General features: G+C 41.5%; 1 protein-coding gene across 6 annotated transcripts; it reads left to right on the top strand.

The window, feature by feature from the left end:
* Nucleotides 1–7: 7 nt before the first annotated feature.
* Nucleotides 8–14,113, top strand: MCOLN3 (mucolipin TRP cation channel 3). Of its 6 annotated transcripts, none has more exons than XM_015870424.3 (14): nt 8–468; nt 1,585–1,814; nt 3,046–3,213; nt 3,919–4,072; nt 4,530–4,614; nt 4,696–4,792; nt 5,388–5,487; nt 7,403–7,515; nt 7,596–7,745; nt 9,373–9,474; nt 9,586–9,708; nt 10,289–10,495; nt 10,896–11,025; nt 12,849–14,113. In XM_015870424.3, exons 2-14 carry the CDS (start codon nt 1,587–1,589, stop codon nt 12,866–12,868), a joined length of 1,677 nt encoding a protein of 558 aa, XP_015725910.2. In that variant the 5' UTR covers nt 8–468; nt 1,585–1,586; the 3' UTR covers nt 12,869–14,113. The 6 variants fall into 6 exon arrangements, 5 of the variants coding, with proteins under 5 accessions (XP_015725910.2, XP_085367597.1, XP_015725911.2 ...); XR_014932788.1 differs by having other exon boundaries at nt 34–468; nt 9,373–9,505; nt 12,849–13,374; XM_085511471.1 differs by lacking the exon at nt 8–468 and adding an exon at nt 698–828.
* The last annotated feature ends 459 nt before the right edge of the window (nt 14,114–14,572 follow it).

A 14,572-nucleotide genomic window follows, 5' to 3' on the forward strand; every position in this document is an offset into this window, starting at 1 on the left:
ACTCCGCGTCCCAGCGTGCGGTGCGCGGGGGGCTGCGGGCAGCGGGCGGGGGCTGCGCTGGGTCTGTGCAGCGGGGGATGTGCGGGCGGTTCGGTGCCGTCCTGTTCGGTGCGGAGCTGCGCTGCTCTGTGCGCTGCACAGCGATAACTCACTTTGCCCCGGCATCATCCCACATCAGTGCGCGCCCCGTCCCTCCGCCTGCCCTTTGCAACTGCATTTCCGTAGCCGGAAGGGTCTGTTGCATCGCGTTGTGTTTTGCTCTTTTTTTTGTCTAATTAAAGATGTGGCACAGCAAATTGTAGGACGGGTGGCTCGGCCTTCCCTTCCGCCGCGGCGGCCCGGACCAAAGCCGTGCAGGGCGGTGCCGCTCAGTGCCTGCAGGATCCTGGCGGTGGGAGCCGGGAGCTGCCGAGCCGCTGCGCCCCGCAGGGCGCCCAGCGCGGTGCCCGCAGCGGGAGCACAGCTCAGGTATCTGCGTCAAAGAGCCGCTCTGCGCTGCCAGCCGGGGGCCGAGCACGGGGAGCCCAGCGCTTCTCTCCCGGTTGGGTGCGGGGGGCTGCGCAGAGGAGGCCCCGTGGCGCTCAGCCGGCTGCGGGGAGTGGGGAGAGGGCGAGGCGCGGTGCGGTGCTGCAAGGAGGGGACGGGCTGTGTGCGGCGATATCCCCGTGGGATCGGAGCCCGCGTTGTCTCAGTGTGCAGGCGGGCTGCAAAACGTGCCTTGTGTTTGTCTTGAGTGTCTTCTGCAGCTGATACCGTGAGGTCAAGAAGTGCTTGTTTTGTTATCAGGTGCATGCACTGACAGCAGCTCGGCGGTGGCAAAGCATATTGGTATGGAAGGGAATCAGGGTTGTGCGGGGCTCGCCTGTCCCCATCCTTGCTGGCTGAGTCTGACTGCCGGTTCCAAACTTGTTGTCGCTTGACAGCTGAGCTCCTCGCGATGCTTACCATTATGTTCGGTCTTATTGCCAGGTTCATGATCACCAGTGGTTTGCGTTCAGGCTTTTATGGCTGTAGCAATCGATGTAGTGGTGCTAAGTGGCAGTTAGTTGCTCAGGTAATGTATCTGAATTGCACTTGGCACAGCTTGGGCTCCGCTTCAAGTGAAGAATGATGCTATTACTGACGTCTGAGAAAAGCACTGTTTGTCTTGAAAACTGCATTTCTTTTGGGTACTGGACAGCTGATGGGTAGCTGTGGGGAACGCCAGCTCCAGAAGGAGATACGTGCCCAGAGCACCGCAGAGAGGCTTTGGTGCTCTTCTAGACAGGAGGAAGTGAGTCACAGTGTCCTGTGTATGTGGTGCTGGTGTTGGGAAGCGAGAGGGGAAGAGGTTTTCCATCAATGACTGCATCATTCCGAAGGGACAGAAATTCCATTTGTAATTGAATGTTAAGTTACCTGTATGGGTTCTGCCTCTAGGGCGTGTGCAGCATTACAAGTTAGCTCTTAAGCTCAGTGTAACATGTGGGTACCTTCACGGAAGACAAACAGCTCTGGGGCCCACGTTGTCAGCACAGGCTGATCTAATGCTTCTGTACTGATGCTCGCATGTTTTCCAACCACCACGGACTTTTGTCGTTTCAGCAATGGAGGCTCCTGAAGTGGCTGTAAGCAGCTGCAGTGTTCCAGAGGATGAAGGGCCCTGCAGCTACAGACAACACCTGCTGCTGCCACAGGAGCTGCTGGTGGAAGACCAGCTCAGGAGGAAGCTGAAGTTCTTCTTCATGAACCCGTGTGAAAAATTCTGGGCCCGGGGCAGAAAACCTTGGAAACTTGGGATTCAGCTACTCAAAATAGCAATGGTTACCGTTCAGGTGAGTACTGTGTAAGCAGGGAACTCAATCCAATGAATATAAATGAGGGGTGCAGGTGACAAAGGCTTTTCCTTGGCCTAGTGTGTGGAGTGAAGGAAGATGGACTGCAGAACTGTCTTGGTCTCACAGGTGTAGTGTAGATCTCAGGATCCTGGGTGATGTACTTTTCTCTTAAGCTACTGATTGAAAAATAGATTTCCTGAGAGCGGAAATGAAAAGGAACCATCTTTAAGGATATTTTTTTACACATTTTCTCCTCTAGTTGTTATCTGCCACATTTTACAATTAGAAATAAAATTTTATGGTGGAAGTTTCTAAATAAGATCTGGACTTTTCAGAGAAACTCTGTCAATAGGCAATTAAATCTTTGTGCTTTTGATTTGCTAGCGCATTCCTGTGTGTCTTCAACAGCCAGCCTGCCCACAGACTGCTTTAATGTCTTTGTAACCACTGAATTATCCTTATCAAAAACTAAATATCCAGTTTGCCTCATGGCCATAAAGCGGATCCGTAGACTGCTGGTTCAGACTTACCTCTGATGAGTTTCTTCACAATACTGCCAGACACTAGCTGTGAAACAATAGGCACTAAAGAGAACTGAGAGCTCCTGCAAACAATAGAGCGCATTCTTCTGGGAACCTTTCCCAGCCTGGATAGGAGCTAGCAGGGTTTTGTGCTAACTTGATGAGCTGTTGCAGTATGTGATGGCTCTGAAGTTATCCTGTTACAAGCACCGTTTTTATCTGTTACTGTCAAGGCACCTTTTGCTCAAACCTGATATGTTATTTATTTATTAATTTATCTGCATTGTCCTCAATTTGCCTTTTCTGCACTGGAGTCAGGACTTCAAAGTGAGGTCTGGTCATGTCTTGTCCTGCCTATTTCTCTGAGAAACACTTAGGTTTCCTAAGGTGAGTTATATTAGTGTCAGGCTGAAGTAAAGATCGTGTGTAACAGGATATGGGTAGATTGAATTTGAGATAGTATCCTTTTCTTTGTGAAAATTCAAGTCCTTAGCCAAGAAGCTGGTCATTGTGTTAGAGGAACATTTTTAAAGCCCATTGAATTCCTTAAAGCTTTCTTTTGACCAGCTCTGACATGGAATAGCCTGCATGTAAGTGCTGTGTTTACCAGCATGATGAGAGTAACTAGCTGTTTGTAAGACAGAATTTGTCTATTAATATGGAAGCCAAGTTTGTCTTTGAACAGGAAATATAAATGTCTTTTACAGCTGGTGCTTTTTGGATTGAGCAATCAAATGGTGGTTGCCTTCAAAGAAGAGAACACTATTGCATTCAAACATCTCTTCTTGAAAGGGTACATGGACAGAATGGATGATACCTATGCGGTATACACACAGACAGATGTCTATGACCAAATATTCTTTGCCATCAATCAGGTAAGGATTGCTACTGAGATGTATACATGCTCTTTACCTGGGTGCACTTTTTTCCTCTTTCTTCCTGGATTGTATCTGAGATCTAATGCATACACCTGTTGCTTAATACTAAAATACTGTCTTGCTTCTGTACTTGGTAGAGGGAAAGGCTTGTGTCCCGTCTATTGTTTGAGGCACTTGCTCAAACACAGTTGCACCTTAGTGCATGCAGGTGAACTTTCATGGGTCAGTCCCCAACCAGAGTTAGTTTACTCCTGCCCTTCAGTTTTTGTTGTTGTTGTTGTTGTGGGAGGCATATTTCCTCAGTGGCATTAAAGTAACAGGCAATTAAAAGGATTAGGAGTGGAAGACTAAGAAAAACCCTAAATTACTCAGATCTCACTGCTTTTCCTATACCATAAGTCATTAAGAAAAAAAAAGTGTTGCTATATTATTTGGTAAATTAGTTGAGTAGTGTTAACACTGTAGGTAAAGCCATTTCTGGAATGAACTGGTTGAGAAATCTGCTGTTTTTTCAGGAAAAGAAGCAGACTGCCTGTCATTACCAGAGCACTGGATTTGTGCAGGCATCCTTGGAGCTAATCAATAGATTTTGTCTCATTGAACTCCTTGGATTTTAGCCAGAGTGTTTTTTAGTTTGTTTCCTAAGAGATCAGTAGTTTTGGTGCCATCTAACTTCATTAATCTCTTTGTTCTGAACTTTAGTACTTACAGTTGCCCAACATTTCTGTTGGAAACCATGCTTATGAGAAGAAAGGAGCAGAAGAGACAGCTCTGGCTGTATGTCAACAATTCTACAAGCGAGGAACCATCTGTCCTGGCAATGACACCTTTGATATAGACCCAGAGATTGTGACTGGTGATGAATCTTATCTACTGTGTTATTTCTTTGGGTGGAGGGACCCTACACTTAAAGATACATTCTTAGTGAGCATCCAGTATTGTATCGTTGTATCAAATGATCTGTACTGAACTTAGTACTAGCCAAAACTGGTAAGAAAACTACTGTGTAACTAACCTCACTTCCAGGGAAACAGCCCTTTTCTGCACAAAAAGCGATGCTGTTAGCACAATGATCATCTAATACAAGGCTAATTTCAGGGGCCTTCCCAGTGAATTCATGCTAAATAACTTGGCTGGTGTTCAGAAAGCCAACGTATTTGTAACCAAGACTCCAAACTGACTCACCATTTAAGCGTGCTATCTTTACTGCTCTAGTCAACTGCACTTCACAGCTTTGGGAGTGGGAAGGGCAGATTACAGTTAAAGAGCGTGATAACCCTTGAGATATTATTGTGAGTACTTATCCATTGCAGACTGCTTGTACATTGAGCCAATGATGTCTTTAGACAACAGAACAGTGGGAAAGCACAATTTGAATTTCACTCTGGATTTCCACAGGTAAGGAGGAATAAGTACCTCCTGCATTGGTGTTTTTGTGCATTTTCTTTGCAAAAAAACTAACTTGAGACCCTGTTCCAGGCTAGTGGCAGTGCAACTCATGTTCAATCTGAAGGCAATCAACCTCCAGACCGTTCGTCACCACGAGCTCCCTGACTGTTACGATTTCACCCTGACGGTACATGGATGTCTGTCCTGTGTCTTTCAGTTCAAAAATGAGAAACCATTTGTGCTTATGTACTATATGCAGTCAGTGCAGGTGTTTTCTGAGGAGTGCTGGGTGTCATTCAGTGTCCTTAGTGGAGTCTGGATTACTCTGCCTTGAATTAGTACCCTGTAAACTACTCTCAGGTGTTACTGTAGGTTAAGCTTTGGGCACATCTGATACAGTCCTTGTGTGCTTGTTCAGGTTACAGCTTTTGTAATCTAATCCTGTTGAAGTATGGAAAGAACATGAACCTCTTCTCTTTAGAGAGATGTTTCTAGGAATGTGTTGTGGGTTTTTTTTTATTTTTCAGACCACAGGGATGTGGGGCTGTACTTAAAAGAATTCCACCTGTATTTTGGTGTTTTCTTAATCAAGTAATCCTAGATTTGTTTTTCGTTTTGTCAACACTAGATTTGAATAATCAGGAATTACTTTAATCTTAAACAACTTTCTTCACTTCTGCCTGAAGAGAATTATTCTGAATTATTGTGCAAATTTAGCAGTACAATATACTAAATATTTAATGTTTTAACAGTCACTTTTAATTAATTCTTTGTTACTACAGATAGTGTTTGATAATAAAGCCCACAGTGGAAGAATCAAAATCAGTCTAGACAATGAAATAGAGATCAGGGAATGTAAAGACTGGCATGTTTCTGGATCAAGTAAGTGACATAACTTCAAAATTTCATGTTGAACTAGCATAATATCTGTCAACCTTTTTTTTATTTAAAGAGGAGGCACTATTGACATACACTGTCTAATAGGTACACTCTAAATCCTGGTTGTTGGTTTGTTTTTTCCTGAAGAATTGTTCTTAAACAACTGTGAAACCTTGTACCATTGATACTGTTGTGCCAAAATGTTTTCATCATTCTGATTTTGGCTATTGAGCTTAAGCTGCTCACTGGTTATGGCAGGCCATGAAGCATTGCTCTAGCACCAGGCAACGGAAGGACATGCGATAGTGGTGGAAAGTTGAAACTGATTCACTCTTATTTCAGGCCTTAACAGCAGGCAGATAAGGAAGCACTGTTGCTAAGGGCTGCTAGAGTGAAATAGCTGGAAATACTCCTGATTGCTGCTTAAAAATAGTTTAGTGTGTATCTGTGTCTAACTGAGATGAGAAGTATGGTTGAGTATCTATTTTAAATAGTTGATAGTAGGAGCACCCTTTGTTGGGAGCTACAATCTCCATTCAAAACTTTGCCAGAGGTCCTTGTAGATTAAAGAATCTCTTTGAATGCCGGGAGCTGTGCAGGACTTAAAATTCCACTTGCTTTTCATAGTTTTTATTTTTATTTTTTCCTGGTGGAGATGGTCTATTTTTCTATTTTGTTGCTTTCTCTTTTGCTATACCTGCATTAGGAAATTCCCTTGTGACCAGCTGATATTTAGTAAAGGAGAGTTATTTTTTTAAGGTCCTAGCTGGAATGAATACTGTGAATTTAATGAAGTGCATCACAGAGGGTGAAACATACTGTTTAAGCAAACGCATAGTCTGCTAAACTGTCAATCAGCTGGCTTTCTTAGATGCCATGTTATAAATGTACACCAGATGGCATGCTACCTCTAACCGATTACTTGTGCAGTAGGATAAGGTTTTGATAGCTGGCCTCTATAATAATCCAGATTTGACACTGGTGTAGACTGCCTCAGTTACAGTTTTCAGTATCATCTCCTGAAGTGTCCTATATTATTTTTTGAAAGCCAAAGAAAAATACGAAGGCAGTGATGTCAAATGCTGCTGTTCTGAACTATGCTGCAGAACCATCTTGTTTGGCACTAGTACACGTATTAGAGATTTCTAAACAAGAAGAAGGTGAGCTTTTTCTGGATAGTTGGTATCTCTGTGATGTTGACTAGAATATCAGCATCCCATTTTGGAGACTTGCTGCCCATTCTTTCAACCTTAGCATTAGATTTCTTCAATTTTTTTCCCCTCAAATGTAATAACTCTTTCAGCATTAAAAATCAAATCCTTATACTAACCCTATCTAGATTCTGCTGTATGTTAAGGACAAAAAGAAGAAAGATGTATAGCAGAAGTTTTTCTGCAAAAATTGTCCTTAATTGATCAAGAATGTTACTTTTAGTAACAAAAGAGATGGAGAACTCATGTCTAGTTCAGTGTTGGTCATAGATATCTGAGCAGTAGTGCAAATTGAGGACAGAAGAGCCATCTGATAGTCAAATTCTGTTCTGGAAGAGAAAATCTGTATTGTAAAATTATTGAGATTTTTTTTATACCAATGTTATGGCTCAGAGGGCCGTTCCAGTGCTTGCAAAATAGACAAGTCCTACCTCCCATTCTGCAGCCTTGCAAGAAACGTTCACACTCTGATATATGACATTTTTGATGTGGTGTCAACCTTTCTAAACTAACTGGAGTGGTGTTGGTAGTTCAGATATACTCGTGTGTCTCTTGAAAATGTCAGGTATGCTTTTGTGGGAAAAATGCAAGGATTTGTCTTAATTCATATAAATATAGCAAACATAAAAAATTGATTCATACTTCAATACTCAAGATGAAATGTATATGGTTATACATATAAAACATGTATGTTTTTGTTCCTGCAGTACAGAAGAATACACATTACATGATGATCTTTGATGCTTTTATCATACTGATCTGTCTGAGTTCATTGGTCCTTTGCACACGATCAGTAATCAAAGGAATTCGGCTCCAAAGAGTGAGTATAACTCTTCCTTTGGAAAGTCTTTATGTTTTTCATTAGTCTAATGAACTTTTCCCTCTCTTCCTTTCCCCCAGGAATTTGTAAGTTTTTTCCTATATTATTACAAGAAAGAAGTATCTTACAATGATCAGATGGAATTTGTCAATGGCTGGTATATCCTAATTATGGTTAGTGATGTCCTAACTATCGTTGGATCAACTCTCAAAATGGAGATACAGGCCAAGGTAAGATACTTAGTCTGCTAGGTGGAAGCAATGATGACTGTTTCTGTCTCACGTAGGTTTAAATCTCTGAGGTCTCTAGGCTGGCTGTCCTTGATTCCAACTGGCACAAAATTTTGGAACTCTGTCTTTGTGTTTGGAATTATAACTCAGGTTTATTGTTTCCAAATATGACTACATATTGGAGTTCTAATACTCTTTGCTCCTTTCAGGTGTCTCAAGGGAATAAAATAATTTCATCTTTGAACATTTAAGACTATTCACTTCCTCTCTGCCCCATTTAGGGCCAGATAGGTTTGCTTTCTTATTTATTTTCTTTAATTTAGCATTTAAGTTTCTATACCAGGTTTAAAAAGTGTTTAACTGGCATAGAGATTTTCTTTTAAGCATCACTTTGCTGCTTTCTTAGTTTCTGGATTCCAGCATGTACAGAACACTCAGAACACACTTAAAACCTACAGGTTTTAAGCCTTCAATTTCTAAAATAAACTTACAACAGAAAATAAACAAATAAATATGAAATGTTGGGCAACAAAAGTTGCAATATGATACGCTGAAGCACTGTAGTATTCAGATCATGTTGTTTTGTGTTTTTTTTTTTTAACTGAATCTATATCAGACTTTGAAGCTTAGCATTACAACAGAACAGACTTTGGACGGTAGTGATGAAAGGACAGAGCTGAAATCAATCTGGTGACTGTTTGATTATCACACATTGCTCTATCTTACTTTAGGAGCTATAAACTTAAAAGTAGAGAGGAGCTGAGATGAGAGAGAGGTCCATGCTCACTCAGAAGAGGTCCATTCTCTCACAGAAAGTAGTGAACACTTTTTATTCAAGTCACCTGACCGGCTGTGAGCATTTTGGAGAAGAGATGTAGTTCATGGGACAGGGTATAGGGTAACTTGGATGAAAATGGAACAGTATGTATAGACAGAAGAAAAACATATACATGAAGCTCTGGTTAAAAGCTAATTATTCTTCTCCTTGACAACTTCCTACACCTCACGGGTCTTTGCTACACAGCCAAATCCTCCTTAGTGTTTATCTGAACTCTGCTGACACCTTACAATATTAAAATAAATAAATAATAAAAATAAAAATAAAAGCTTTATCTACATACTGGAAGAGCTGTTTTTGCTCTGTAGTTCTAAAATCAGGTTTATACTGTATGTTGTGGTGTGGTAGAGAAAGTCCAAAGCTAGTTTGGGGAATCTGCTGATGCAGTTGCAGCAGATTGCAGCAGCAGTGTCTGCAGTTCTGGGAACAGCATGAGGTGTTTTCAGGGCCACACAGCAGGACCTGCTGAGTTGTGTATTGAAGAAGGGGGGTCTCTGCAGCTGCAGTCCAGCTGTGCTGCTGGCCTATCAAATAACACTTAGCTCATGGTAAGAATCTGGTTCAATAGTAATTTTTAAAGGCATGTGGAATGAGTAGCACTTTGAAAGTTCCCTTGTTCTTTGGTAGCACTTCTCTACAACGTATTTCCCCAAACTAATTTCTAATGGGAGAGATTTCCAAGGAAAACAAAGTTGCTCATTAGATCTTTGCAGTAACGAGAGTTGCAATTTAAAACCCATCATTTGTTATAATACTTGATTTTTTCTATTTTTATTTTCTTTCCTTTAGAGTCTGACAAGTTATGATGTCTGTAGCATACTGCTAGGAACATCCACTATGCTGGTGTGGCTTGGAGTCATTCGCTACCTAGGTTTCTTTCAGAAGTATAATGTAAGGATCTCCTGAGATCTTCATGCTGTTGGTATTTATTCTGTTTGCTGCTATAAGACAACAAGAAGAAATGCCTGGTTGAATTCTTACTGTTTGCATTGCTTTCTGCAGCTTCTCATTCTGACACTGAGAGCAGCATTACCCAACGTCATGAGGTTCTGCTGTTGCGCTGCTATGATCTATCTAGGCTATTGTTTCTGTGGATGGATTGTACTGGGGCCATACCATGTGAAGGTAATATACTCAAGATTAAAAATACAAAGTGAATAGTGCAATAGATTCTAAATAAATGAGAGTTTACTACTGTTGTCTTCTAAGTTTCCATGTCAAGGCTTCCCTTAATACAATAATCACTCATCTTCAACATGATGCTAATGTTTGAGTAGCCTGACTGTCACAACACGGTCGGACTTCCCTCTCATTGTGAAAGCTCTGAGTCAGGAGTGGAAGCTGCTGTGACTTCCAGTCATATGCTGGGAGTCCTGAGTGGTATTTTGAGAAACAATTTTGATCTCCCAGAACTCTATTATCAGACTAAAACTTTGGGGATCTTATCCTTTCTTAAAGTGAAATTGGCTTATCAAATAGCAAGAGTTCACAAAAGAGTGGATTGATTGCTTTTGTGCATAGGAGGGGACAAACTTTGCTCATTCCATAAGTACTTTCTGGTTAGTACTGCATGTTGTCATGCAGTGTGCATGTCTGGGTGTACAGTGTGTTCAGAGGATCCAGTCAACAGCCATATATCTCCTTCAGGTTATGTACAATCTAGGGCCCCAAATAAAGTGGCAACAGATGTCCTTGTCTTTTTCAGTTCCGTTCTCTGAATGTGGTTTCTGAATGCCTCTTTTCATTGATAAATGGAGATGACATGTTTGCCACTTTTGCAAAAATGCAGCAGAAAAGTTACTTGGTTTGGTTATTCAGTAGAATCTACCTCTACTCCTTCATCAGTCTGTTCATCTACATGGTGCTAAGTCTCTTCATTGCCCTCATTACAGATACGTATGAAACTATCAAGGTAAGCGTGAACTCTTAACATTTGTTTGGGATAAAAAAGACAAGATTGGTGCTATCCAGACTTTCATCTCCCTTGATATTTTGGCTTGTGGTGCAAGCCAGTTTTATGAATGAATGTAAAAGCTATTTTTGAGGGCATTGAGTGATTGCAAGAGATTTTTAATTCTTTCCTACTTTGGTTTTCTTATAAACCTGTCTGATTTCCTCTCCTAATGGATGCTTATTATCAACTAAAAAGTAGGAATTTCATATACAGTTCTCTGAATCTTCTAATTTCATGCTTGAATAATACCTGAAAAGTGTTCTGGGGAGACAAGTTTTAGTTTGTGTTCTTAATGTATTGCTTTAGGCTGTTCTGTGCTTTAGCCTTGTTCAAGATTTAACTAAATATCAATTTTTAGCACTACCAACAAGATGGCTTTCCAGAGACAGAACTTCAGAGATTTATATCACAGTGCAAAGACTTACCAAACTCTGGAAGGTACAGGTTAGAAGAGGAAGGTTCTGTATCTCTCTTCTGTTGTTGTAATGGTAAGTACCCACATTAAAATTATACAGTAACGTATACACAAATTCAACACACCACAAAATATCCCTGGTGTAATGTTTATGAAGCATACCTGATTTGGGGGGACAAGGGAAAAATAAAACACTGAAGTAATAAAAACTGTTTGTAATGTTCTGTAATGAAATGCTTGAGTTAAAAGCCTGACACTGTTGCCACTGCTAAAACACGCCACCCACTGCCTCACTGTGCTCACATTCGCTGTTTGGTCCCCATAAGCATTCAGCAAGCATCAATGAACGTCAATGGAAGCCATATTTTCCAAACTGAGGAATTCAAGGACACAGCATCCGTGTTGGTTGCCATTCTGTCAGACTGCTCCTCTGCTGCCATCTGTCACACAAAAACAAAATGTAACAGCATATTGGTGGGAAGGTTCAACCATTACTGCCATCCTACCAACATCTGACTGACAGTGTGGGCCAACATAAAAAAACCAGGAAGCATTACTTTTGGAGCAGGCCTTGTAAATAAACACAGTAACTTGGAAACCCTGTATTTGTTATGTGCAAATATTAATCCTTTCTGCACCAACAGTCGAGACTTGCTGAACTCATTCTGTGTCCTCTTACCCAGTTTTCAATTATTCTATATCCAGGGGGTTCCAAATGTAGATGCTAACAGGCCAGAAACTTTTTGAAAAGATCATCTTTCAAAGGTTTTAAAATAGCACACAGTTTAAAGTAATATTGTCACAGTGCTTAGAGAAGGACTGCCTAACTTCCACTATGGAGAGCGTAATGCTTCAGTTATTTAACACTTTGTTTCTTCAGCACTACCAGTTGCAGGATATGAGGTTTATGTTTAACCCGGCTGGCTGCAGCTCTGCACTTTGCTTGCAGAAGGGCCCCTCGGTGTGGGAGCCTTAAACACTTGCAGCTTCCTAAAAAGATCCAAGACCTTTGTGTCTCCTTGCTATGGGCTTTTCTGGGTATGATGTGTTGTTAATTGTCACATATCTATGAAGGAGAGGAGATGGGGGCATGTTTTGGAGCCAGGACAGAGCAGACCCTGCAGCAACACCACCTAGAGCTGAGAGCCCTTGTTCCGACTGATTGCCTTACTTGGGATGAAAGTGCGGGATGAAGTGGAGCAGGCCTTGCTTCTGAGTAAAGGGCGCTGATGTTAATATTTCCTTTTCTGTGCACACTTCTCAGTGTAGTCAGACAAGAAACTCAACACAAAAAAAGCACACAAAGCATTTGAGAGTGAAAACCTGGTTGCTCTCAAGCAACTTGTTCTGGACTGGGCAGCCCGCAAAGCCCTGGATGCAAATGGAGCTGCAGGCATTGAAGTACCTGGTTTTGTAGTCTTATTTCCTAACTGATTGTTTAATTATTCTATTTTGGTGGCTAATGTGATCTACGTGTGCTCTTCATGCTATGCACATTAGTGCTTGAAACTGATTGTATCTGGAAGTAGCATGATTCTGTCCCTAGGAGCTAGACCAGGGGCCAACTTTGCAGTTGCCTAGAATTAGTGTACATTGCTCCTCAGCTCAGTTCTGTGTCTGTCTGGTCTTACTTCGAAACAAACGATCTGTGGGAAGAAACAAGTATCTCAAGTGGTAAAGATGATATGGCTTCTGTTCCTCTGATGGTCCACGTGGCCCTGCAATACACATGGGGCTCCTCCTACGTCTTTCACATATTCAAAATGTTTTACAGTGATTCATGGTAGTTTCTTACCAGGCAGATACATAATTAGATAGTTCAGATGCATTTTAAAGCTTCTTGTGCAATTGAATTTTGATGTGTGCACCTGACGATTTCCCCCCTTTCTTGCACAGGTCCTAGTGAACATATCTGATGGTCTGTGGGAGCATACCATGGAGGCTCTGAAGCAGCACACATTGCAGGAAGTAGATAGTATAGAGCTGGTGGAAAATCTTACACCCTAAGTCTAAATGCTTTTCTCCAAAACCAGTGTAAACCTGTGGCAAAAGCTTGTGATACACTTACAGCCTTTCTGGTCAGGCGCTCTCACTTCTAGCTCAGGTTTGTTTGTTTTTTAGCTTTGTTCTATTTGTTTCCTCAGTTAAAATTTGCTAGACTGCAAAGGGCATTAACAAGCTGTCTGTGTTCAGACTGGGCTAGACTACATGAGCAGATTAGGAAGGCAGTAACTTTCAACATGAAGAAATAGTGTCAAATAACAGTGACTTTGAGCATCAATCTAGTCCTCAGTACTGCAGGCATTCTCTCTCGTGCAATGAGTGAATTAAGGCAGTTTGGTTCCCTCAGCAGTTTTTGTTTGTTTGTTTGTTTTTTAATCTGTAATAATTGTGAAAATAAATTAAAACTATGAAATTTGGTGGGACTTGTTTCTGGAGACAGTACAGTGGATTGATGCACAAGCCATTCAGATATGGCTCTGAGCATCAACTAAATATTTGTATGATGAGAAGCACCATGTGAGGAACATAGCAGTCTCCTTTCAGAGAAGCGAGAACATGAAAGGCTGGAAATGAAGTTGGAGAGGTGACGTGAGTGGAGAGATGTGGATGGCCCACATCCAGCCCCAGCCAGAGCCCCTCATAGCATTCTGCTGAGCAGTGTGCTGACCTTAATTTTTTTTAAGGAGTAGTCAGGCAGGAGCACTTTCAAAGTATATATTTTTAAGTAGAGAACTTCCTTTAGTGTACCAGTCTGTAAACCTGGACTAAAGTAAAGACATAGACTCTGAGAGTCACATCTCAGCACAGGTTAGAAACTGATGTTTCCTACCAAGCTGTGTGACCTGGTACTGTCTGTGGCTGTCTAGATCTTACTAAAGTTCAGTTTTGTCAACTTAGTTTGTATGGTTTGCTCATTGTGATACCATGCAATGGATGCCTTATTTCCTATGCTCCCTTCACTATAGGAGCAGAATAGAAAGACAAAGGAAAGCATATTTTAGATAACTTGCAATTTAAGCAACAATCCCATAAGTGTGTGTGAAATCATGTAATGAAATTCTGTATGCTGTGCACCAACACAGTGGACACTAAACACCTTTTGTCTGAATGTTTCCTTACTGCAAATGCACTACAATAAACACCTGCAGTTGCGATAACTATTGTGTGTATGGGTGGTCATTTCAAGAGTAAATAATTTGCCAGGTTAATATACAAGATTAAAAAAAACCCTGAACAATATGCACTATTGTACATTATGTAATTTCTGAAGCAATACATACAGTGTGCAAATGTGCACTGCTGGGAGCCAAACCCCTTCTTGGGGACCATGGTGAGGGGCTGGTCTCCCCTGGATCTTGGTAACAGCTGTGCAAAGTATAATGGAAAGCAGTGAGTGCAAAGCCTTACACTACACACATTTTCTTGTGCTATAAGTTCTCTGACAGCCACTTGAGGTTGTGGACTTCTGAAGCTTTTCCAGGAGGCTTGTGGCATCCTGGCCTTGAAAGGCAAACAATAAGCAACCATGTGTTCTGTTGACACGTTTAACTGCTTACAGATCTTTTACAGCACACAGTGTAAGAATGTGCATGTATAAAAGCTGCTATGGGTGGTGG

Source organism: Coturnix japonica, chromosome 11 (genome assembly GCF_054131305.1).
Source record: "Coturnix japonica strain WE chromosome 11, WE-NBRP24, whole genome shotgun sequence".
Taxonomy (NCBI): Eukaryota; Metazoa; Chordata; class Aves; order Galliformes; family Phasianidae; genus Coturnix; species Coturnix japonica.